The sequence below is a fragment of the Cucumis sativus genome, chromosome 1 (genome assembly GCF_000004075.3).
Source record: "Cucumis sativus cultivar 9930 chromosome 1, Cucumber_9930_V3, whole genome shotgun sequence".
NCBI classification, from domain to species: Eukaryota; Viridiplantae; Streptophyta; class Magnoliopsida; order Cucurbitales; family Cucurbitaceae; genus Cucumis; species Cucumis sativus.
The window spans coordinates 5,606,708-5,627,198 of record NC_026655.2 but is presented as its reverse complement, the minus strand read 5'-3'; the positions used below and the strand labels follow the sequence as shown (position 1 = coordinate 5,627,198).

At 36.0% G+C, this 20,491-nt stretch overlaps 3 protein-coding genes across 3 annotated transcripts; all 3 read left to right on the top strand.

Moving 5' to 3' along the window:
- Nucleotides 1-1,233, top strand: LOC101208357 (cytochrome P450 71A1-like). Its single transcript, XM_004152530.3, has one exon. It carries the CDS (start codon nt 253-255, stop codon nt 1,231-1,233), a length of 981 nt encoding a protein of 326 aa, XP_004152578.1. The 5' UTR covers nt 1-252.
- An 11,987-nt stretch (nt 1,234-13,220) lies between these two features.
- Nucleotides 13,221-15,266, top strand: LOC101207871 (cytochrome P450 71A1-like). Its single transcript, XM_031881710.1, has 2 exons — nt 13,221-14,284; nt 14,399-15,266. The coding sequence occupies exons 1-2, from the start codon at nt 13,226-13,228 to the stop codon at nt 15,026-15,028; spliced, it is 1,689 nt and encodes a 562-aa protein (XP_031737570.1). The 5' UTR covers nt 13,221-13,225; the 3' UTR covers nt 15,029-15,266.
- Nucleotides 15,267-17,638: 2,372 nt separating this feature from the next.
- Nucleotides 17,639-20,124, top strand: LOC101207626 (cytochrome P450 71A1-like). The gene is made up of 2 exons (XM_004152528.3): nt 17,639-18,601; nt 19,338-20,124. Exons 1-2 carry the CDS (start codon nt 17,639-17,641, stop codon nt 19,953-19,955), a joined length of 1,581 nt encoding a protein of 526 aa, XP_004152576.3. The 3' UTR covers nt 19,956-20,124.
- The last annotated feature ends 367 nt before the right edge of the window (nt 20,125-20,491 follow it).

Sequence of the window (20,491 nt, the reverse complement as noted above, 5' to 3'; positions counted from 1 at the left end):
TCTCACGATTAATTTCAATATCACTTTGAAGAGACGCATTCTACTTCTTTATTTTTTTTTATTTTTAATTTTACCGAATTCTCTCCCTCTCACATCCATTTTATTTATTTTATTTTTAAATAAAGTCATTTTTTCTTTTGTTTTCTTTATAATTTTACATTATTACCTCCCCTCCCATTATAAAATGTAGCTTCATGTCATATCATTGTATACAATTCATAAAAACCATACCCTCAAGAAAGAGGAAGAGAAATGGAGGCAACATCCTACAAAAATCTCCACAAATTTGTAGAGCAAATAATATTTACTCAATCTCCATATGAACAAACCACCACTATTCACTTCGATCCCTTCTCTTTTCCTCTCATCTTCCTCTACTTCTTCTTCCTAATTTTCTCACTCAAACTCTTATCCAAGAAAAACCCCAAAACCAACAACTTACCACCATCACCGCCGCAACTCCCAATAATTGGCAACCTCCACCAATTAGGCAACCTCCCACATCGCTCATTGGCATCTCTTTCAGAGAAATATGGTCCTCTAATGCTTCTCAGACTAGGCCAAACCCCAACTCTCATTGTCTCATCATCAAAACTAGCTAAACAAGTAATGAAATCCCATGACAACATCTTCTCAAGCAGATCCCAAAACACAGCTGCAAAATCCTTACTCTATGGATGCCATGATGTGGCCTTTGCTTCCTATGGAGAGAAATGGAGAGAGGCAAGAAAAGTTTGTGCTATGGAGCTTTTGAACCCCAAAAGAGACGAGTCTTTTCAACATGTTAGAGATGAAGAAGTTGGAGAGCTTGTGAAAAAGATTATTGGTGGGGATTCATCATTAGTCAATCTTAACAAGCTTCTTCTATCAACTTCAAATAATATAGTGGGGAGATGCGTTTTGGGAAAAAAAATTGGGGATGAAAATTATGGGTTTGGGGAAGTTACAAGGAAGGCTATGGTGCTTTTGGCTGGGTTCTGTGTTGGGGATGCGTTTCCTTCGCTTGGATGGATTGATGTGTTGAGGGGATTTCGTGGACAACTCAAAGGAACATTTCAAAGAATCGACATGCTTTTTGAGAAAGTCATTGAAGAGCATAGGGACAAGATGAAGAATGGTGATGATAATGGAATTTGGGAAAAGGACTTCGTGGGGATTATGCTCAAATTGCACCAAGACACTTTTGATTATCATTTCACCATGGAAGATTTCAAAGCAATTTTACTGGTTTAATCTCTCTCTCTCTCTCTCTCTCTATCTTTTATATATAGATTTCAGCTCAAAATCAGTAACTAACCTCATTTTCCCCTTAGTTCAAATGAAAACACCAAAAACCACACATATGCTATGTTGATATAATATTGAATTTACGTTCACCCCTATTAACTTAAGTTATCTTACTCGGTTTTAGTCGACAACTGTCGGTCTCTGCTTGTCTATACTTCCCTACTAAAAAAAAGAGCGTCGTACAACGCTCAGATGAAACCATGGCGGTGTCGCGTACGTCAGTTTTCTGTAACTTTTTTGGTGGAAAATTGACAGAAGGATCTAGATTTACCCTTAGAAGTAAAATTGTGGATGTGGAAGTATATGCTGAAGAATATTTCCTTCTTTTGTTTATTGACCAAAGTTGTGTATTTATACAAGGGTAATTACCCAAATTAACTAAGCCTACTTTATTTACATTAACATCATTACCCAAATTAACTAAGCCTACTTTATTTACATTAATACCCTCCCTCAAACTCAAGGTGGTAGAGTAGCGATCAACTTGAGTTTGGTAAGTAAGTGACAAAATCGATTAGATGGCAAGGCTTTGGTGAAGATATCCGCAGGTTGTTCAATAGTAGAAACAGAACGTAAGAGGAGGGTGTTGCTTAAGAGGTGGTGACGAACAAAGTGACAGTCATTTTCAATGTGTTTTGTACGTTCATGAAACACATCATTGTGAGCAATCTGAATGGCACTACGATTGTCACAATGGAGGAGGGTAGGACCCTGTTGAGGGACACCCATATCGGCAAGGAGCCACCGAAGCCATATAAGTTCAGCTGTAGCATCAGCCAGAGCACGATATTCAGATTCCGTACTGGAACGAGATATAACACTTTGTTTCTTACTACGCCATGAGATGGAAGAATCACCTAAGTAAAAACAGTATCCTGTAGTGGATCGTCGATCAGTAGGATCCCCCGCCCAATCAGCATCAGAATATCCCGACAACACAAGGGAAGACTGAGATGAGAATTGAAGACCATGTCCCAAGGTGCCTTTGACATAGCGAAGTATGCGTAGAACAGCAGTGAAATGAATTGTTCGAGGAGCAGCCATAAATTGACTGACAATATGAACAGCATATGCAATATCTGGGCGAGTTACTGTTAGGTATATAAGACTGCCAACAAGTTGCCGATACAAGCTTGCATCGTCAAGAGGAACACCATCAAACGGAGTTAGATGGACATGAGGATCTAACGGTGTTGAAGATGTGGTGGAGTCTGTAATTCCTGAGCGTGCTATTAGATCAGATGCATATTTCGCTTGAGATAACAGATAACCATCTGAACGGTGAGAGACTTCAAGACCGAGAAAGTAATTGAGAGATCCAAGGTCTTTCATCTCAAAATGTTGACCAAGATATTGTTGTAGGTCGGATATGGCCTGTTGATCATTACCAGTAATAATCATATCATCAACATAAAGAAGGAGAAGAACAATACCATGAGTTGTCTGTCGTGTAAAAAGGGCATTGTCGTGAGAGCTGGAGGTAAATCCAAGTTGAGTAATGGTGGAGCTAAACGTGGCAAACCAAGCTCGTGGAGCCTGTTTTAGACCGTATAGAGCGCGACGAAGGAGACACACCTTGTTGGGAGGAGGAGAAGTTCCCTGAGGTGGCTTCATATACACTTCTTCAGATAGGTTGCCGTTAAGAAATGCATTTTTGACATCCATCTGAAAAAGAGGCCACTGTTTGGCAGCAGCAACAGCTAACAAGCTGCGAACAGATGTCATCCGGGCAACAGGGGCAAATGTTTCTTCATAGTCAATCCCATATTCTTGTGAGTATCCTTTTGCAACAAGCCGAGCTTTATAACGTTCAATAGTTCCATCAGAGTGAGTTTTGATTTTGTAAATCCATTTGCAACCAATGGGTCTTTTACCGGGAGGTAAATCAACATAGTCCCAAGTGTGCGTCTTTTCAAGAGCCTGTAATTCTTCATCCATTGCTTTCTGCCATACTGGGTTAATACTGGCCTCTTGATAAGAGGTGGGTTCAACAAGGGAAACAATGGTAGAAAAACAATGGTAATCAGTGAGATGAGGGGGAGGTTCTCTTACCCGGGTAGAGCGACGAAGAGGAGTAGCAGGTGGCGATTCAGGAACATCATCGGAGACAGACGGTGGATCCAGATTTGCAGTAGCAGGTGAAGATTGTGCAAGCTCAGTATCCAAGGTGGGTTCAGAGAGAGGAAAAAGGTCAACAGATGTGTTTGTAAAGAAAGATTGAGGACTAGAGAAGGAGGTGTGGAAGGAGGACAAACGAGAGAACATAGTGTGTTCCCAAAAAGTGACATGCCGAGATATCCGGAGTCGGTTGGAAAGAGGGTCCCAACAACGAAATCCTTTGTGTTCGGTGCCATAGCCAAGGAAGCAACAGAGACGGGCACGTGGTTCAAGTTTATTGTGTTCATGAGGATGTAACAGAACGAAGCAGGCACTACCAAAAACTTTGAGTTTAGAATAGTCGGGGGAAATACCATATAGTTTTTCGAACGGAGAGGTATTTTGAAGGACAGAGGAAGGGAGACGATTGATTGTATATACTGATGTAAGGGCAGCTTCACCCCAGAATTTTTCTGGACAAGAGGCAGAAAGAAGGAGGGCACGTACTGAGTCAAGAATGTGACGATGTTTGCGCTCAGCACGTCCATTTTGTTGAGAGGTATGAGGGCAAGAGCGCTGAACAATAGTGCCCTGTTGGGAAAGAAAAGAAAGAAGGATGGAATCTTTATATTCCAAAGCATTATCAGTGCGAAGAATTTTGATGGGAGAGGAAAATTGAGTGCGAATCATGTTAGCAAACTCAATATATGTGCGAGATAATTCAGAACGATGTTTTAGAAAGTAAATCCATGTAAATCGAGAGTAGTCATCAATGAATAAAACATAGTAGCGATAACCATGAACAGTAGTAATTGGGGCAGGACCCCAAATATCAGAATGCACTAAATCAAAAGGTTTATCACAATTAGAGATGGATTGAGAAAAAGATAAGGCAGGTTGTTTAGCAAGTTTGCAATTCAAACAATTAAAAGGAACAAATTTAGTAAGATTAGTCAAATTGTTAACAGAAATTAAATGACGAAGTTTTTCAGAGGAAGCATGACCAAGACGAAGATGCCACTGATATGTGTCAGAATCAGTGACCGAAGCAGAGATGGAAGAAGGAAAAACGAGAGTGGAGAGGAAAAAGAAAACATGTGGATGCCTCAAATTAACTAAGCCTACTTTATTTACATTAACTAAGCCTACTTTATTTACATTAACTAAGCCTACTTTATTTACATTAACATCATTACCCAAATTAACTAAGCCTACTTTATTTACATTAATAGTGGAGTTCGAAAAAAGATATTCACATTGTGTCTTATCTTGAATAAAGATTATTATTGTTTTTCGTACCCATATCAAAGAAGATCAAAATGATATTTTAACATTCCTACTACTCAATTAGAAAAGGAACAATATAACACAATTTCAAACTTATTGCAGGATATGTTACTGGGTGGAACCGTCTCAACAGCAGCAGGTTTGGAATGGGCAATGACAGAGTTAATGAGAAATCCAACAATCATGAGAAAAGTTCAAGAAGAGGTCAGAACAATAGTTGGTAAAAAATCAAAGATTGAAACAAACGACATTCAGAAAATGGATTACATGAAATGTATTATAAAAGAGTCTCTAAGGCTCCACCCACCATCTCCTTTATTGGTGCCAAGAGAAACCATGGAAAGTGTGAACCTTGAAGGCTACCAAATTCCATAAAAAACAAGCGTTTGGATCAATGCTTGGGCAATTCAAAGAGACCCCATGTGGTGGAAATGTATGCCTCAAATGTAATAAACGAGAGGAAAAAGAAAACATGTGGATGCAAAATGGAAAGAGAATGATGGAAAATGACAAAAGTGTACCTAAATGAATGGTTATATTTTGAGAGACATTTTAGTTTACAAATGCTATTTCACAGTGAAAGATATGTGAAGTCTCTAATCAAAATTTAAGAAAAAGGAAGAAGCAAAATTTGCAAAATGATGAGATCGTCTATGATGTAGGTTTTAAGCTAATTAAAAGTTTTCTTTGGAGACAACTTGGACACATATAGACTTTATTGGTCGTGTGTGTTGTGTACTTAATTCGATGAAAAGGCAGCTTTGTGTGAATGTGAATGACTAGAGATTAGCTTGCTTGGTTACATATGTATGAGACTAATTCGATTGTGTAGTGTGATCAGATTTGTTCTATTATGTACGTATATCTTCAAATCACTTCATACTTATATTGCTAGAGATTTAAATACTTGTTTGCTTGGTGAAGATCCTCACTTTGTGATTTATGATTACATATGTTCTTTAGAATTATTTTACAGATATCTCTAATGATGTTTTAGTTACGTTGATTTCTTCAATATTTCATGTTTTACATTATTTCTATGAAGCTTTGGACTTTGAGAATTTATATTTAACACGAAGACTATTTCTTCTTTAATAAAATTAGATGTGAAGAATAATATGGAGAATCTTCTAGATCTTGTTTATTTGTTATGTAAAATCAAGAATACAATGATACATATACACTTAATTGGACAACCTATAAGGAAAGGATCAAATTAATCTAATTACAATAATGTATTCCTAAATTATTGCCAAATTACTTTAATTACGGTGATACCCTCCCTCAAACTCAAGTTGGTAGAGTAGAAACCACCTTGAGTTTGTGAAGTAACAGAGTGAAACGAGGAGAATGGAGAGCTTTGGTGAAGATATCTGCAGGTTGATCAATGGTAGAGATAGATTGAAGATGGAGAGTGTTGCTTTGAAGATGATGACAGACAAAATGACAATCGTTCTCTATGTGCTTTGTTCGTTCATGAAATACATCATTGTGTGCAATCTGAATGGCACTGCGGTTATCACAATGGAGAGTAGTAGATGATGTTTGTGGGGCTCCCATATCAGTAAGAAGCCAACGAAGCCATAATAATTCTGAAGTGGCATCAGCTAGAGCACGATATTCAGACTCAGTGCTAGACCGGGAAACAACAGATTGTTTCTTGCTGCGCTAGGAGATAAGAGCATCACCTAAATAAAAACAATAGCTAGTGGTGGATCTTCTATCAGTAGGATCTCCTGCCCAATCAGCACCAGAGAATCCAGAGAGAACCAGAGAAGACTGTGAGGAGAAGTGGAGACCATGACCCAAAAGTGCCTTTAATGTAGCGAAGAATCCGAAGGACAACAGTGAAATGAATAGTACGGGGAGCGGCCATGAATTGACTGACTATGTGAACTGCGAACGCAATATCAGGGCGAGTTACAGTTAAGTAAATCAAGCTACCAACAAGTTGCCGGTACAAAGTAGGATCGTCAAGGGGAACGCCATCATAAGGAGTAAGTCGAACATTTGGATCCAAAGGTGTTGAGGATGTTGTAGAATCAGTAATACCAGATCGACTGAGTAGGTCAGAAGCATATTTAGCTTGAGATAAGTAATAGCCATCAGATACGGAGGTGATCTCAAGGCCAAGGAAATAACTGAGAGGTCCTAAATCCTTCATTTCAAAGTGCTTTCCCAGGTAGCATTGCAATTCAGATATAGCTTGAGGGTCATCGCCTGTAATCATATCATCGACATATAAAAGAAGTAGTACAATACCATTAGGTGTCTGGCGGGTGAACAAGGCTGAATCATGAGGGCTGGAAGTGAACCCAAGTTGAGTAATAGTGGAGCTAAAAGTTGCAAACCAGGCTCGGGGAGCCTGTTTGAGACCATAGAGAGCTCGTCGAAGAAGACATACTTTCTGATGTGGCGGGGTAGTACCAGGTGGTGGTTTCATATAGACTTCTTCAGATAGAGTTCCATTGAGAAATGCATTTTTAACATCCATTTGTAAGAGGGGCCACTGTTTTGCAGCTGCAATGGCTAAAAGACTACGAACAGACGTCATTCGAGCTACTAGAGCAAACGTTTCTTCATAATCAATGCCATATTCTTGAGAATAACCTTTGGCTACAAGTCGTGCTTTGTATCGTTCTATAGACCCATCAGAGTGCGTTTTGATTTTGAAGATCCATTTACAACCAATAGGTTTCTTTCCAGGAGGTAAGTCCACATATTCCCAAGTATGAGTCTTTTCTAAGGCTTGAAGTTCTTCATTCATTGCTTGCTGCCATAATGGGTTAGTGCTGGCTTCCTTATACGAGGAAGGTTCAACTAAAGACATGATGGTGGAGAAACAATGATAATCTTTAAGATGAGAGGGAATTTCTCTTACCCGTGTAGATCGTCGGATTGATGTAGATTCAGGTTCCTCAAGAGGGGCAGATGGAAGATCCGGGAGTGCAGAAATATGGTCCGATTGAGTGGCCTCAGGTATAGGTAACATGCAAGGTGTAGTGTCAGGTGTTGAATCAAGTGAGGGAAAAAGGTCAATAGACGGATCGGTGAAGAATGGGTGAGAACTTGAAAGAGATTCATGGAATGAAGAAAGACTAGAAAACATACGATGTTCCCAGAAGGTGACATGACGAGATATACGTAATCGTTGAGAGATGGGGTCCCAACAACGAAATCCTTTATGTTCAGTACCATAACCCAAGAAGCAACATAGACGTGCACGTGGTTCAAGTTTGGTATGTTCATGAGGATATAATAATACGAAACATGCACAACCAAAAATTTTTAGATTGGAGTAAGAAGGGGAAGTACCGTATAGTCTTTCAAAGGGAGAAACATTTTTAGTGACTTTTGAAGGAAGACGATTGATGACATAGACAGAGGTGAGGGCAGCCTCGCCCCAGAATTTTTCTGGACAAGCAGCAGATAGAAGCTGAGCACGAACAGAGTCAAGAATGTGACGATGTTTGCGCTCAGCTCTTCCATTTTGCTGAGAGGTGTGAGGACAGGAGCGTTGAATCAGAGTGCCTTGCTGGGCAAGGAAGGAAAGAAGTTGAGAGTCCTTATATTCCATCGCATTATCAGTTCGAAAGATTTTAATTTTGCTGGAGAATTGAGTGTGAATCATATTTGCAAAATCAACATATATTTGATATAACGAAGAGCGATGTTTAAGAAAGTAAATCCAAGTAAAACGAGAATAGTCATCAATAAATAAGACAAAGTATCGATAACCATTAACGGTAGTACAAGGAGCAGGACCCCAAATGTCAGAATGAATAAGGTCAAAAGGCTTATTACATAGAGAAGTGGAATTAGGAAATGATAAAGCAGGTTGTTTTGCAAGTTTGCAATTTAAGCAATCAAAATGACTGAATTTTGAGACATTATTCAAATTACCAGTAGAAACTAAATTACGAAGTTTATCAGAGGATGCATGACCTAGACGAAGGTGCCACTGATATATAGAGGTATCAGTGACTGGTGCAGAGATAGGTGGAAACTCAGGAGATTGCTGAAGATATGTAAGCTCAAATAATCGTCCCACCTTCCGTCCCGTACCAATCACTTGCCCCGTTTGAGAATCCTGAACCTGACACCCATGAGAAGAAAAGATAACAGTTAGTCCGAGATCACAAAGTTGGCCAACAGAAGCTAGGTTGAATGTGAGTTTTGGAACATGATAGGTGTTTGACAGTTTTATTGTGGGTGTGTTAACAGTACCAACGTGAGAGATAGGCATATGATTACCATCAGCAGAGTGAATTGAGGGAAGAGATTGAACATGAGTAGGTGAGGATAATAATGAAATGTCAGCAGTCATATGATTGCAACAAGCTGAATCAAGGAGCCAAGATGTACCTGGAGTGACGGCAAGAGCAGTAGAGTTGGAAGAGATCACCTGTTTCAGTAAGTCATGAAGATCATTTAACTGAAAATTCTGAGGTGTGGTGATATCATATGGGGTAGCAGCAGCAACAATAGGTGGAGAACTGTATTTAGTGGAGGACTTGGGTTTATATGGAGCACCAGGAGGACGGGGTGGGCGGGTGGGACAGTTGTCCAAGATATGACCTCGTTTGTGGCAATACCTGCACTCAATAGTAGGACAATTAGCAAACTTATGACCATGAAGTTTGCAATTTTTGCAGAAAATAGACTCATTAGCCGATCGTGAATGGGTGGTTGCAAGAGCGACATCAGATGGCAGAGAGGAAACAATGCCAAGGCGGTTTTCCTCAAATAAGATTTCTTGTATGGCAGCATCAAGACTCGGCAGAGGGTTACGATGTAACAATGCGGCACTGACTGATTCATACTCTGGGCGAAGACCCATAAGAACTTTGATGAGGCGAATATGCTCCGGATTGATTTTTGCCTGATCTAACTGAGTCCATATTGGTTGAAGAGTTGCAAGATACTCGTTCACAGATTGTCCTCCCTCCTGATTTAGACTAACAAGTCGAGAGTGCAATTGGTAATAGTGAGCAAGTCCAATAGACTGAAAACGTGTGGACAGAAAATCCCAGAGTTCTTTTGCCGTATCAAATGCATCAAATTGTGTGTGAATTGCTGGAATAGAGGTGTTACCTAACCAAGTAATGATCTGATGGTTTTGGCTATCCCAATCCTCAAGACGTTCAATGTATTTGTCGGTTTCTGCAGTCGTCTCTTGACCAGTGACATCAGATGGGTCTGTATCAATATTTTCAGTGGTGTCCATCGGAGGAGTAGGTTTGACTGGTTTAGTGATATCTCCAGTAACGATGCGCCACAGTTTTCGACCTATCAAAAAACTCCTCATTTGGTGGGCCCAAGTAATATAATTAGTTCCATCGAGAATGGTGCTAATGGGACGAGCAACTTCATGTTTCTCCATCTAAAGAAAATTAGCTGCTGTAGATTCACGGAGTATTTGCGGCTGGGATTCGAGGCTGAAGTTTGTGGCTGGGATTTCACTGGAATTGCAGTTGGGATTCGAGGCAGGAGGTTGCTGGAGTTCGCGGCGCGGTTGTTTCTTCACGGCAGGAGGTCGCCAGCAGAGGTCTTCAAGGCAGGAGGGTGCTTGCGACGGCGGTGAGTATACAGTTCACAGAATATTGGCAGGAGGTTGCTGGAGTTCGCGACGCGGTTGTTTCTTCACGGCAGGAGGTCGCCAGCAGGTGAGCTACTTCACGGTGAGATGTTGTCTTCACGGCAGGAGGCTGCGGCAAGGTGTCGTGAAGTGTCTTCACGGCAGAAGGCTGCGGCAAGGACCGAGGGGAGATCTGGCGCCTGGCGTTCGTGGAAGCGTTTTCACGGCAGAGGGTTGCGGCAGGGAGATTGACCGAGGGGAGATCTGGCGTTCGCGGAAGCGTCTTCACGGCAGGGCTTCACGGCAAGGTGTTTGCGGAAGTGTCTTCACGGCAGGGCTTCACGGCAAGGCGTTCGCGGAAGCGTCTTCACGGCAGGGCTTCACGGCAAGGACCGAGGGAAGGTCTTGCGTCTGGCGTTCGTGGAAGAAGGCTGCGGCAGGAAGATTGACTGAAGGGAGATCTGGCGTTCGCGGAAGCGTCTTTACGGCAGGACTTCACGGCAGAGTTTTTCCGGCAGCGGCGACGGCGGCGACGGCAGCGAGTACAGTAAGTCTAGGGTTTTGGCTCTGATACCATGAAGAATAATATGGAGAATCTTCTAGATCTTGTTTATTTGTTATGTAAAATCAAGAATACAATGATACATATACACTTAATTGGACAACCTATAAGGAAAGGATCAAATTAATCTAATTACAATAATGTATTCCTAAATTATTGCCAAATTGCTTTAATTACGGTGATAAGATGCATCACTCACTTTTCTTTTTAACTTATTCTTTTAATAAACTTAATCAAAAGAGGGATTTGTTGATAAAAGAAAAAAACTTCCATCCATCTTATATCAATTATTATTCCTATCACCTAATTTTCAAGTACACATCATCTTATCAAAGAGGGATCTCACCACATATTTGATAAATTAAGCTTATAGTCATCATTTTTAGATTTACAGAAAATAGAAAAGTCCGACTCACATTTGAAAAACACAAAATTACAAACTTACTCTCTAGAATTATAAACATAATTTTCATGTGTCACTTGATATGTTGATGATACAGTACATGATACGTTTTTTATATATATATTTGTTATACTTTACTGATACACTTTATGAATTAAACAAAACTTATACACATCATTAGTTGGTTTGATACACTTGATATGTTGTTGATACATTTGTTAAACTTTGCAACTACACTCAATCAATTAAATACACTCGACTCACTAAGCATGATAGGTTTGTTGTATTATTGATATACACTTGTTATGATCTGTTTTCATACACTTGTTATGGTTTGTTCATATACTTGATGGGTTGAATGCACTTAATACACTACTTATAAACATTTTATAGTCCACTGATACACTCGACATATTTAATACGCTTGATATACTGTTGGTATACTTTCTATGTTTACCGATACAACTCAATCGATTAAAATACACTTGAGGATTTGCTGATACACTTACTATATACTTCGCTCATACACTTTGATACATACCATATGTTTGATACACTAAATTATATCATTGGTATATACTTAATAATACGGTAATGAATTACATAAAATTTGAAAAAAAATAAAAAAAAAATAAAAAGTCTAGTAAGTATATCAACTAACTAATACATATAATATGAATAGATGACTAGATTGATATATACAAAACTAATACAAAGTGGGAGATAAAAGCTGAAAAGAATGATTGGGACTTAAAAAGTAGTAGGGAGAAGAAAGAAATAATTGAATGATAGTTTGAAAATAATAATAAAATTTAAAATAAAAAGTAAGAAAATTGTTTTTATTAAAAAGAAAGTAGAAACGTCTTCCTCCCAAAAATTGAAAAAAAGGGATAAAAAATGTTTCTTAAAGAAAAACGTGGAGATAAGTTGGAAAGTGTAAAATAATGATGAATGATTAATGATTAAGTGAATGATTTATTTGATTGAATATATTTGATTAGCCAAAGTATGAAATTTCAAAGAAACAAACGTGAGAAGAAAATATTTAAACAAACTTGGTTACAAAATCAAAATAGAAACATTACTAAGGTAAGCATTATTATTTGTTGAGAAAATAAATTTAATCATTTTTTCACTACCCTACGTTTATTTTAAACCCTCATTACTAGAAGACAAAATAAAAGAAAGTAATATTTTAAACCCTCATTAATTTTCTTTCTTTTGTTGAACATTAATCTTTTTTATAAAACATTTCCAGCAATTGAAATCAAAAAGCTTTTTGTTTTTTTGGGTTAGATATATTTTAATTAATTATGAGATAATGAAAACAAAGATGTATTGTTAACTTTAATTAACACCAAAGATTCACTTACATTCATAGCCATTAATAAAATTAGCCAACCAAAATATTGACCCAAAACCCAACTGAAAGGAAAAACTACACATATCTCTTCCTTGTATTCCCAATTTTTTATTTTTAGAAAAAAACTAAAACAATACTTCCCTACTAGTGTGTGTATATATATATTTTTAAAAAAATTAATTTCTCAAATCTTTTTATTCCTTTACAAATTCAAACTCCAAAATTAAATATGTTTAAGGGACATTTTTAAAAATACCACAGGACAAAAATTTAGATTTTATCACCAATAGTTTTCTAGAATTTGCTATAGTCGGTAAATATTTTGTAAAGTCTACGATCTTTAAAAATTTTCTCCAGCTTTAACCACTACCATAATTCAAATTTCAAAATCAACCAAATTATCCAAAAAAAATTTAAAATTTTAATAATAATTCAATCTAATCTTTAAAACCAAAATAAACCAATTATTTCAAGATAATTAAATAAAATTACCTAAAAATTTTTAGGATGTCACAATGTATTTTATATATACTGAAATAGATTAAACTTTGATTTAAGAACAAAGCTTTCTAATTGCCTCTCTCCCCACTATAAATATGGCTTGATATCTAAACCATTTCCCCACAAGAAAAAGGGAGAAAGAGAGAAATGGATCCAACATCCTACAAAAGTTTCCTCCAACTTGTGCAGTACTTTCCCTATGGAAACAACATTGACGTCAATAATCCCACCTCTTCTTCAGTACTCATCTCCCTCCTCTTCCTCTTCCTCTTCCTCTTCTTTCTACTTTCACTCAAATTCTTTTCCACCAAAAACCCCAAAACCAACAACTTACCACCATCACCACCACGACTCCCAATAATTGGCAACCTTCACCAACTAGGCAGCCTCCCACACCGCTCAGTGGCATCTCTTGCAGAGAAATATGGGCCTCTCATGCTCCTCAAACTAGGTCAAACCCCAACTCTTGTTGTCTCATCAACAAAACTAGCTAAAGAAGTAATTAAGTCCCATGATACCATCTGCTCAAACAGAGTCCAAAACACAGCTGCAAAATCCATATTCTATGGATGTCATGATGTGGCCTTTGCTTCCTATGGAGAACATTGGAGACAGGCAAGAAAATTATGTGTTTTGGAGCTCTTGAGTTCCAAAAGAGTTCAGTCTTTCCAACATGTTAGAGATGAAGAAGTTGCAAGGCTAGTGAAAAAGATTGAAAAATGTAATAAGGATAACCCATTATTGTGTGTGATCAATCTCAAGGAGCTCTTGTTGTCAACTTCAAACAATATTGTGGGGAGATGTGTTTTGGGAGAGAAGTTTGTGGAAGAACATGATGGATACTTCGGAGAAGTTACAAGAAAGGCTATGGTGCTTTTGGCTGAGTTTTGTGTTGGGGATGTTTTTCCTTGGCTTGGATGGATTGATGTTTTGAAAGGATTTCATGGTCAACTCAAAGCTTGTGCTGAAACATTGGATAAGCTTGTTGAGAAAGTGATTGAAGAACGTAGGGAAAAATTGAAGAGTGGAGATGATCTACCTTCTGAGAAGGATTTTGTGGGGGTTATGCTCAAATTGCAACAACAAGACGCACTTGATTATCATTTCACGATGGAAAATTTCAAAGCAATTCTAATGGTTTTGTTTCTTCTCTCTCTCTCACGCGCACACCTATTGCTACATGCATTATCTCGACTTAGAGAATTATAACTTTGGATTCAACTATCTTTGTAAATCCCTTCTGACTACTTGCATGAAATAATAAATTAATCTCTTCCATCCTAATTTGAATTTTGACGATCATATAACATAATTTCCTAGTGGCCGGGTGTCCAAATGCAGGATATGTTTGTAGCTGGAACAGACACAACAGCAGTAAGTTTGGAATGGTCAATGGCTGAACTGATGAGAAACCCAACAGCCATGAAAAAAGTTCAAGAAGAGGTCAGAACAATAGTTGGTAAAAAGACAAAGATTGAAACAAAAGACATTCAAAAAATGGAGTACATGAAATGTGTTATAAAAGAAACTTTAAGACTTCACCCACCAGGTCCTCTTTTGTTGCCAAGAGAAACAACGGGAAGTTTTAACCTTGAAGGCTACCAAATTCCACCAAAAACAAGGGTGTGGATCAATGTTTGGACAATGCAAAGAGACCCCGAAATCTGGGAAAGCCCAAACCAGTTCGTTCCAGAGAGATTCATGGAGGAAAAGAAAGCAGTTGATTTCAAAGGTCATGACTTTGAGTTCATTCCATTTGGGAGTGGAAGAAGGATGTGCGTTGGAATGTCATTCGGAATTGCTTCTTTTGAATATGTATTGGCCAATCTTCTTCATTGGTTTGATTGGAAGCTTCCAGATGGGAAGTTGTTGGATATGACTGAACAACATGGCCTTGCCATTTCCAAGAAACTTTCACTCCATCTTATTCCAATTCCATATGGTGTGTAACTTTTGTAATACTTGTATGGTATTTGCAAATCTAGTAGAAACATTATTTTGAAAAAATTGAAAACATACCCAAATTTATTATAGAAGCTATCCTTTCTAATTATAATCGGTTTAAGTTGAGTCTCTTGTGTAAAAACCCATTAGGCCTAGGGTTAGAATCTAAGATTTCTATCGATGGGTTTAGGTGTGGTTGGAATAATCATAATGAACATCATCCACCATTGTTATCTCTATGCAATTTCTATTTCTCTTTTGTCTCACTCACTTTAGAATTCAATCATGAAGTAACGAGGTGGTTTTTTTTTTTTTTCCATCTATGCATATGGGGAAATAATTTTTGCCCTTATGGTTAATTTTGTTATGTGTTTCATTGAATTACATATGAAAAAAGAACATGCTGGTATGTGATTGGTAACCTACAATTTATAATTGATTGTAGTAATTAAACTTGATAATACATGTATTGTAGGAATCTCTTAACAGATGTACAAGATTTGATATGACATTATTTGTGTTATGAAATATGTAGTGGGTACCAGTAATCACGATTTAATTTATTATACAAAAAAAGCTTCTTATTATCAAATGATATTTTCAAATGCTAACTATAAGTACATTCATAGGTGACTCTTAATTAGTATCTATATAAAATTGTTTTATATGTCATGGAACAAAATATGACATTTAACATGAAGAAGAATATGTGTATTATTTTCAACATTACACAATTATTATCGACAGTTTGATGATAAAATTTTATTGCACAAAATATACAAAATGGGAATATGTTCCAAAAATTGGAGGTTAATAGTGGAATAAATTTGTAGAAGAATTTTAAAAATGTTAAGGACAAAGTTTTATATTTCAAGCCCTAGGTAATATTCCTAAAACAACAAAGATTAGATTAAAGAGTTCATTTTTAATTTCTACTTTTATTCTTAAAATGCAAGTTCTGTATTGACAATATATTAAGATGTGTCTAAATAATTTATTTTTATCATCAGAGATTCAATTTAAGATATTGTGATGTGGGTAAGCAGTGGTAAAGATTTTTGAACTACAAAAAACTGCAAGTTGTGGAGTCACACTCAAAGGGAAAAAGAAAAAGGTGATGTTAATGAGAGCCAAGCAAAATATTGTGGAAATTGGGGTTTGATTGAAATGAATGGTTTGTGGTGACCTATTCAATAACCCTATATAAGAAGTAGTCATTTACCTACATTAATTGTGTGACTATAAATTCAAATTTGAGTTAATTAATATATAAAAGTTAAACAATAATTAAAGAAGGGAAAAAACAATACTTTTGTTTAAAATATATATACATCACTTGGTTTAATATAAATCACTTCACTTTGTTAACCTAAAAAACTTTTGAACACATGCCTAAACTTAAACTTTTTCAGGTATATATACACAAAATTTAACTTTTACTTTGTAACTCTCATCATTTTTATGACGAGAAATTCTCACGACCCTTTCATTTTTACTTTGCAATTATTACTATGGAATACATGGACTATTACATTTTTCATCTAACCTTCTCTTTTCCACCTATTTGGGTAACAACAACAAATAAAATATACAAGTTAGAGACTAAAAAAAAAACAGTGAGGGAGGAGTATAATAAAAACACAATTATGAATATGAATACACCTCTTTTGCATCCACCATCTCCTCTTCCAATAAGTTTAGCAACCAAACAACATGAGAAAAAGGAAGGTTATAGCTATGTGAGATTGCAAATGTAAGGAAGGAGAGGCTGGAGAAAAAACAAAAATACACCTTACAAAATTATTATATAAACAAATTCAAGTTATGATAAAATATACATTGGGTCAGTAGAAGTACTAGGAAATCTCTATTAGGTGGATAGCCTCCTACCGTCCTCATCATTCCCGCTTCATTAATAATAGAAGTTCAATACAAGAAGTAAGGATACAAAAGAGGCTAGAGAGAAGCCTATGAGACTCGAAACCCCAATATAACATTAAAAAGCATTGAGATTTAAAGTTATACTACTCGCATAATAGTTTCTAAATAAAACCCAATTCTTTTTATTCAACGTATTAATGGGATAAGAAGTGATAAGAGATTATATAAGCACTAATGCACCATATTGATCATACGAGTTTATCAATGATACAAGTCTATCAACGATAGTTTTGCTGTATTTGTAATTTTTTAAAATGTTATTACACCCTTGATTATTATTTCTAAAATAGTCATCAATTGCAATTTTTCTAAATTAAAATTAAACTTAAAATTTAAGGACTAATAGTGGAACGACACTTTGTTTTTTTAAAGTAATTAATTTCTAGATCTTCTAAAATCACGTATAAAATAACTTCACATCAATGGTTGTGATTAAAATCACTTATGCTACGTTTAAAAACGACCAAGATATTTTTATTCACTAAAATAAAACTTTAATTAATGATATATGAACAATATTAAAAACAATGATAATCTTCAAACCTTTTAAAACCACTCATAAAATTAGGATAACCCAAGCACTTCTCTCCCAAAAATAATCTCAAACAGCTCCCTATAAATATCTATAGAAGGAACACAAAGCTGCATAAACCCCCATAGCAAAGAAAAAAAAAAATGGATCAAGACTCCTTTTCCCTGCAACTTTGGCTACAACTTCAACCACCATTATTTCAAGCCAATCTTATCTCTATTTCCTTTTGCCTTTTCTTCTTCTTCTTCTTCCTCCTTTTGCTAAAGCTATTTCTAAGAAAAAAACAAAGCCCCAATTTCCCTCCTTCGCCACCCAAACTTCCCATCATTGGTAACCTTCACCAATTAGGAACCTTACCACACCAATCTTTAGCTTCCCTTTCCAACAAATATGGTCCCCTCATGCTCCTCAAACTAGGCCAAACCCCAACTCTAGTGGTTTCCTCACCAAGAGTGGCTAGAGAAATTATGAAGACCCATGACCTCAAATTCTCCAATAGACCCAAAACCACAGCCCCAAATGTCATGTTCTATAGTTGCCAAGATGTGGGTTTTGCCCCATATGGTGATTATTGGAAAAAAGCCAAAAAAATGTGTGTTGTTGAGCTTTTTAGCCACAAAAGAGTTGAATCTTTTCAATATGTTAGAGATGAAGAAATTGATATTCTTATCAATAAAGTTCATAAGGGAGCTAATTGTCGTGAGGGTTTGGATCTTACCCAATTACTGTTTCAAACCTCAAACGATATAGTGTCAAGATGTGTTCTGGGGAAGAAATTTGAGGATGAAAATGGGAAGAATGAATTTAGAGACTTGTACACAAGAAGAGTAATTGAGTTACTCTCAGCTTTTTGTGTGGGGGATTTCTTTCCTAATTTTGAATGGGTTGATGTTATTAGAGGATTGGTTGGAGAAATGAAAAAGGTTTCTAAGATAATTGATGGATTCTTTGATATGGTGATTGAAGATCACGTCATAAAGTTGAGATCAAATGATAGATGTGATGATAAAAAGGATTTTGTGGATATCATGTTGCAGCAGCTCAATGATGAAGATTACATGTTTCATGACCATTTCACTAGAGACAACCTCAAAGGCATCTTAATGGTTTCTTTTCTTCATCTCTCTAATTTTTTTTGTGATACTTTTATTAGACTACATCTGTTGTTTTTTCGATCACTAAAAAAATATTACATATAGAAAAGAGAGAAAACTACAATTTTAATCCTTAGTTTTTAAAGAATAGGAGCATTTTGGTCAATGGAATTTCAAAATATACCTTTTTGGTTTGAATTTTTCTTAAGTTTTCAATATATATATTTTTTTAGTCGAATTTTTTTATCCATGTTCTTCAAAATTTGGAGATGAAAAGAACTTTAGGATACCTAACATAGTAAAAAAGACGAAAAGAAAGTGAAACTTTATGCAATGCTTACTTTATATCTTCTAATAATGTGGAATCGATAGTTTCAAATTAAAAAAAAAAAAAAATCCAAAAATCCCATTTTTTTGTTTTTTAAATGTTCAATCATATTTCAAAATTTTCTTACTCATTTTTTAAAATAATTAAAAAAAAATTATATATTATGAAAATGTGATACATAAAGATAAAAAATTTCTCTAATTTGTGTTTATTTTCCTCTCTTAATTGTAAGATTTCTACAAATGGCAACTCAAAATGTCGCAACACATAATAATAAGTATTAGATGTAATGAATTTGAAAATCTAGATATTCTATAAATTAAAAGATTTTTTAATTTCTCTTCCATAGTATGTTAGAATATATAAAGCTAACTGTGAATCAAATTGTAATGAATTTTAATTTTAAGGTTTCAAATGCAGGACATGTTCATAGGAGGGACAGACTCAACAGCAACAATATTAGAATGGACAATGGCAGAGTTGTTAAGAAATCGAAACACCATGAAGAAAGTCCAACAAGAAATAAGAACAATAGTTGGAAAAAACAAGAAAAAAATTGAAACAATGGACATTAACAAAATGGAGTACATGAAATGTGTAATAAAAGAATCTCTAAGATTACACCCACCAGTTCCTCTACTTGTACCTCGAGAAACAACAGACATGGTTGATATCGAAGGGTACCGTGTGAGAGCAGGAACAAGTGTGCTTGTGAATGTTTGGGCAATTCAAAGAGACCCCAAAATATGGGAAAACCCAAACCAGTTCATCCCAGAGAGATTTATGGAGGAAAATAAATCAATTGATTTTAAAGGGTCAGATTTTGAGTTGGTTCCATTTGGAAGTGGAAGAAGGAAATGCCCTGGAATAGGGTTTGGAATTGCTGCTTCTGAATGTGTGTTGGTCAATCTGTTGTATTGGTTTGATTGGAAGATGGTTGAGGATATGAAAGGAGAATTGATGGATATGACTGAAGAAAATGGAAGCACTGTTCATAAGAAAATCCCTCTTTGTCTCATCCCATTACCGTATAATTAACATTATGTAATCTTGCCAATTTTCTTGTATTGTTGTCCTAAAAAGATGAAAACTCACCGTACTTAAACGTACTCAACTAGATTTCAGCACATCTCCAATTATAAAGAAAATAAACCTTTCATCAAATATATAAAAGGTTCATTCTCGTGAATAGAATAAATCATCCAAATACTTACGGCCAATAGAATAAGAAAAACTGATTAACGTTGACTATTTTGTTAGAATTTCATATTTGTTCGTACTGGTTTGTTGCGATTTTTCAATTTTGATTCTTCCTCTTCTTTTCAATTTTTTCTACATTATTCTCTTTTCTCTCTTCTTTATGATATTCAACAAGGTATTATTTCTTTTCATCGTCTTTCTTCTTATATTTTGCAGTTTTTTCTTATCTTTTCATCGTCTTTTTCTCTTCTTCTGCAATTTTCTTTTATTTGGTTTAAGATCGTGTACTAAATATACAATATCTTTTTTTTTTAAAAAAAATTAAGTTAAAAATAGTTTAGATTTGACTTTCCAAATTTAAACTATCAAATCTA

Coding starts and splice junctions, on each gene's coding strand:
- LOC101208357 (XM_004152530.3), top strand. CDS start 253: ATGGAGGCAACATCCTACAAAAATCTCCACAAATTTGTAGAGCAAATA.
- LOC101207871 (XM_031881710.1), top strand. CDS start 13,226: ATGGATCCAACATCCTACAAAAGTTTCCTCCAACTTGTGCAGTACTTT. Junction 14,285..14,398: donor TATCTCGACTTAGAGAATTA/TAACTTTGGATT, acceptor ATAATTTCCTAG/TGGCCGGGTGTCCAAATGCA.
- LOC101207626 (XM_004152528.3), top strand. CDS start 17,639: ATGGATCAAGACTCCTTTTCCCTGCAACTTTGGCTACAACTTCAACCA. Junction 18,602..19,337: donor ACCTCAAAGGCATCTTAATG/GTTTCTTTTCTT, acceptor TTTCAAATGCAG/GACATGTTCATAGGAGGGAC.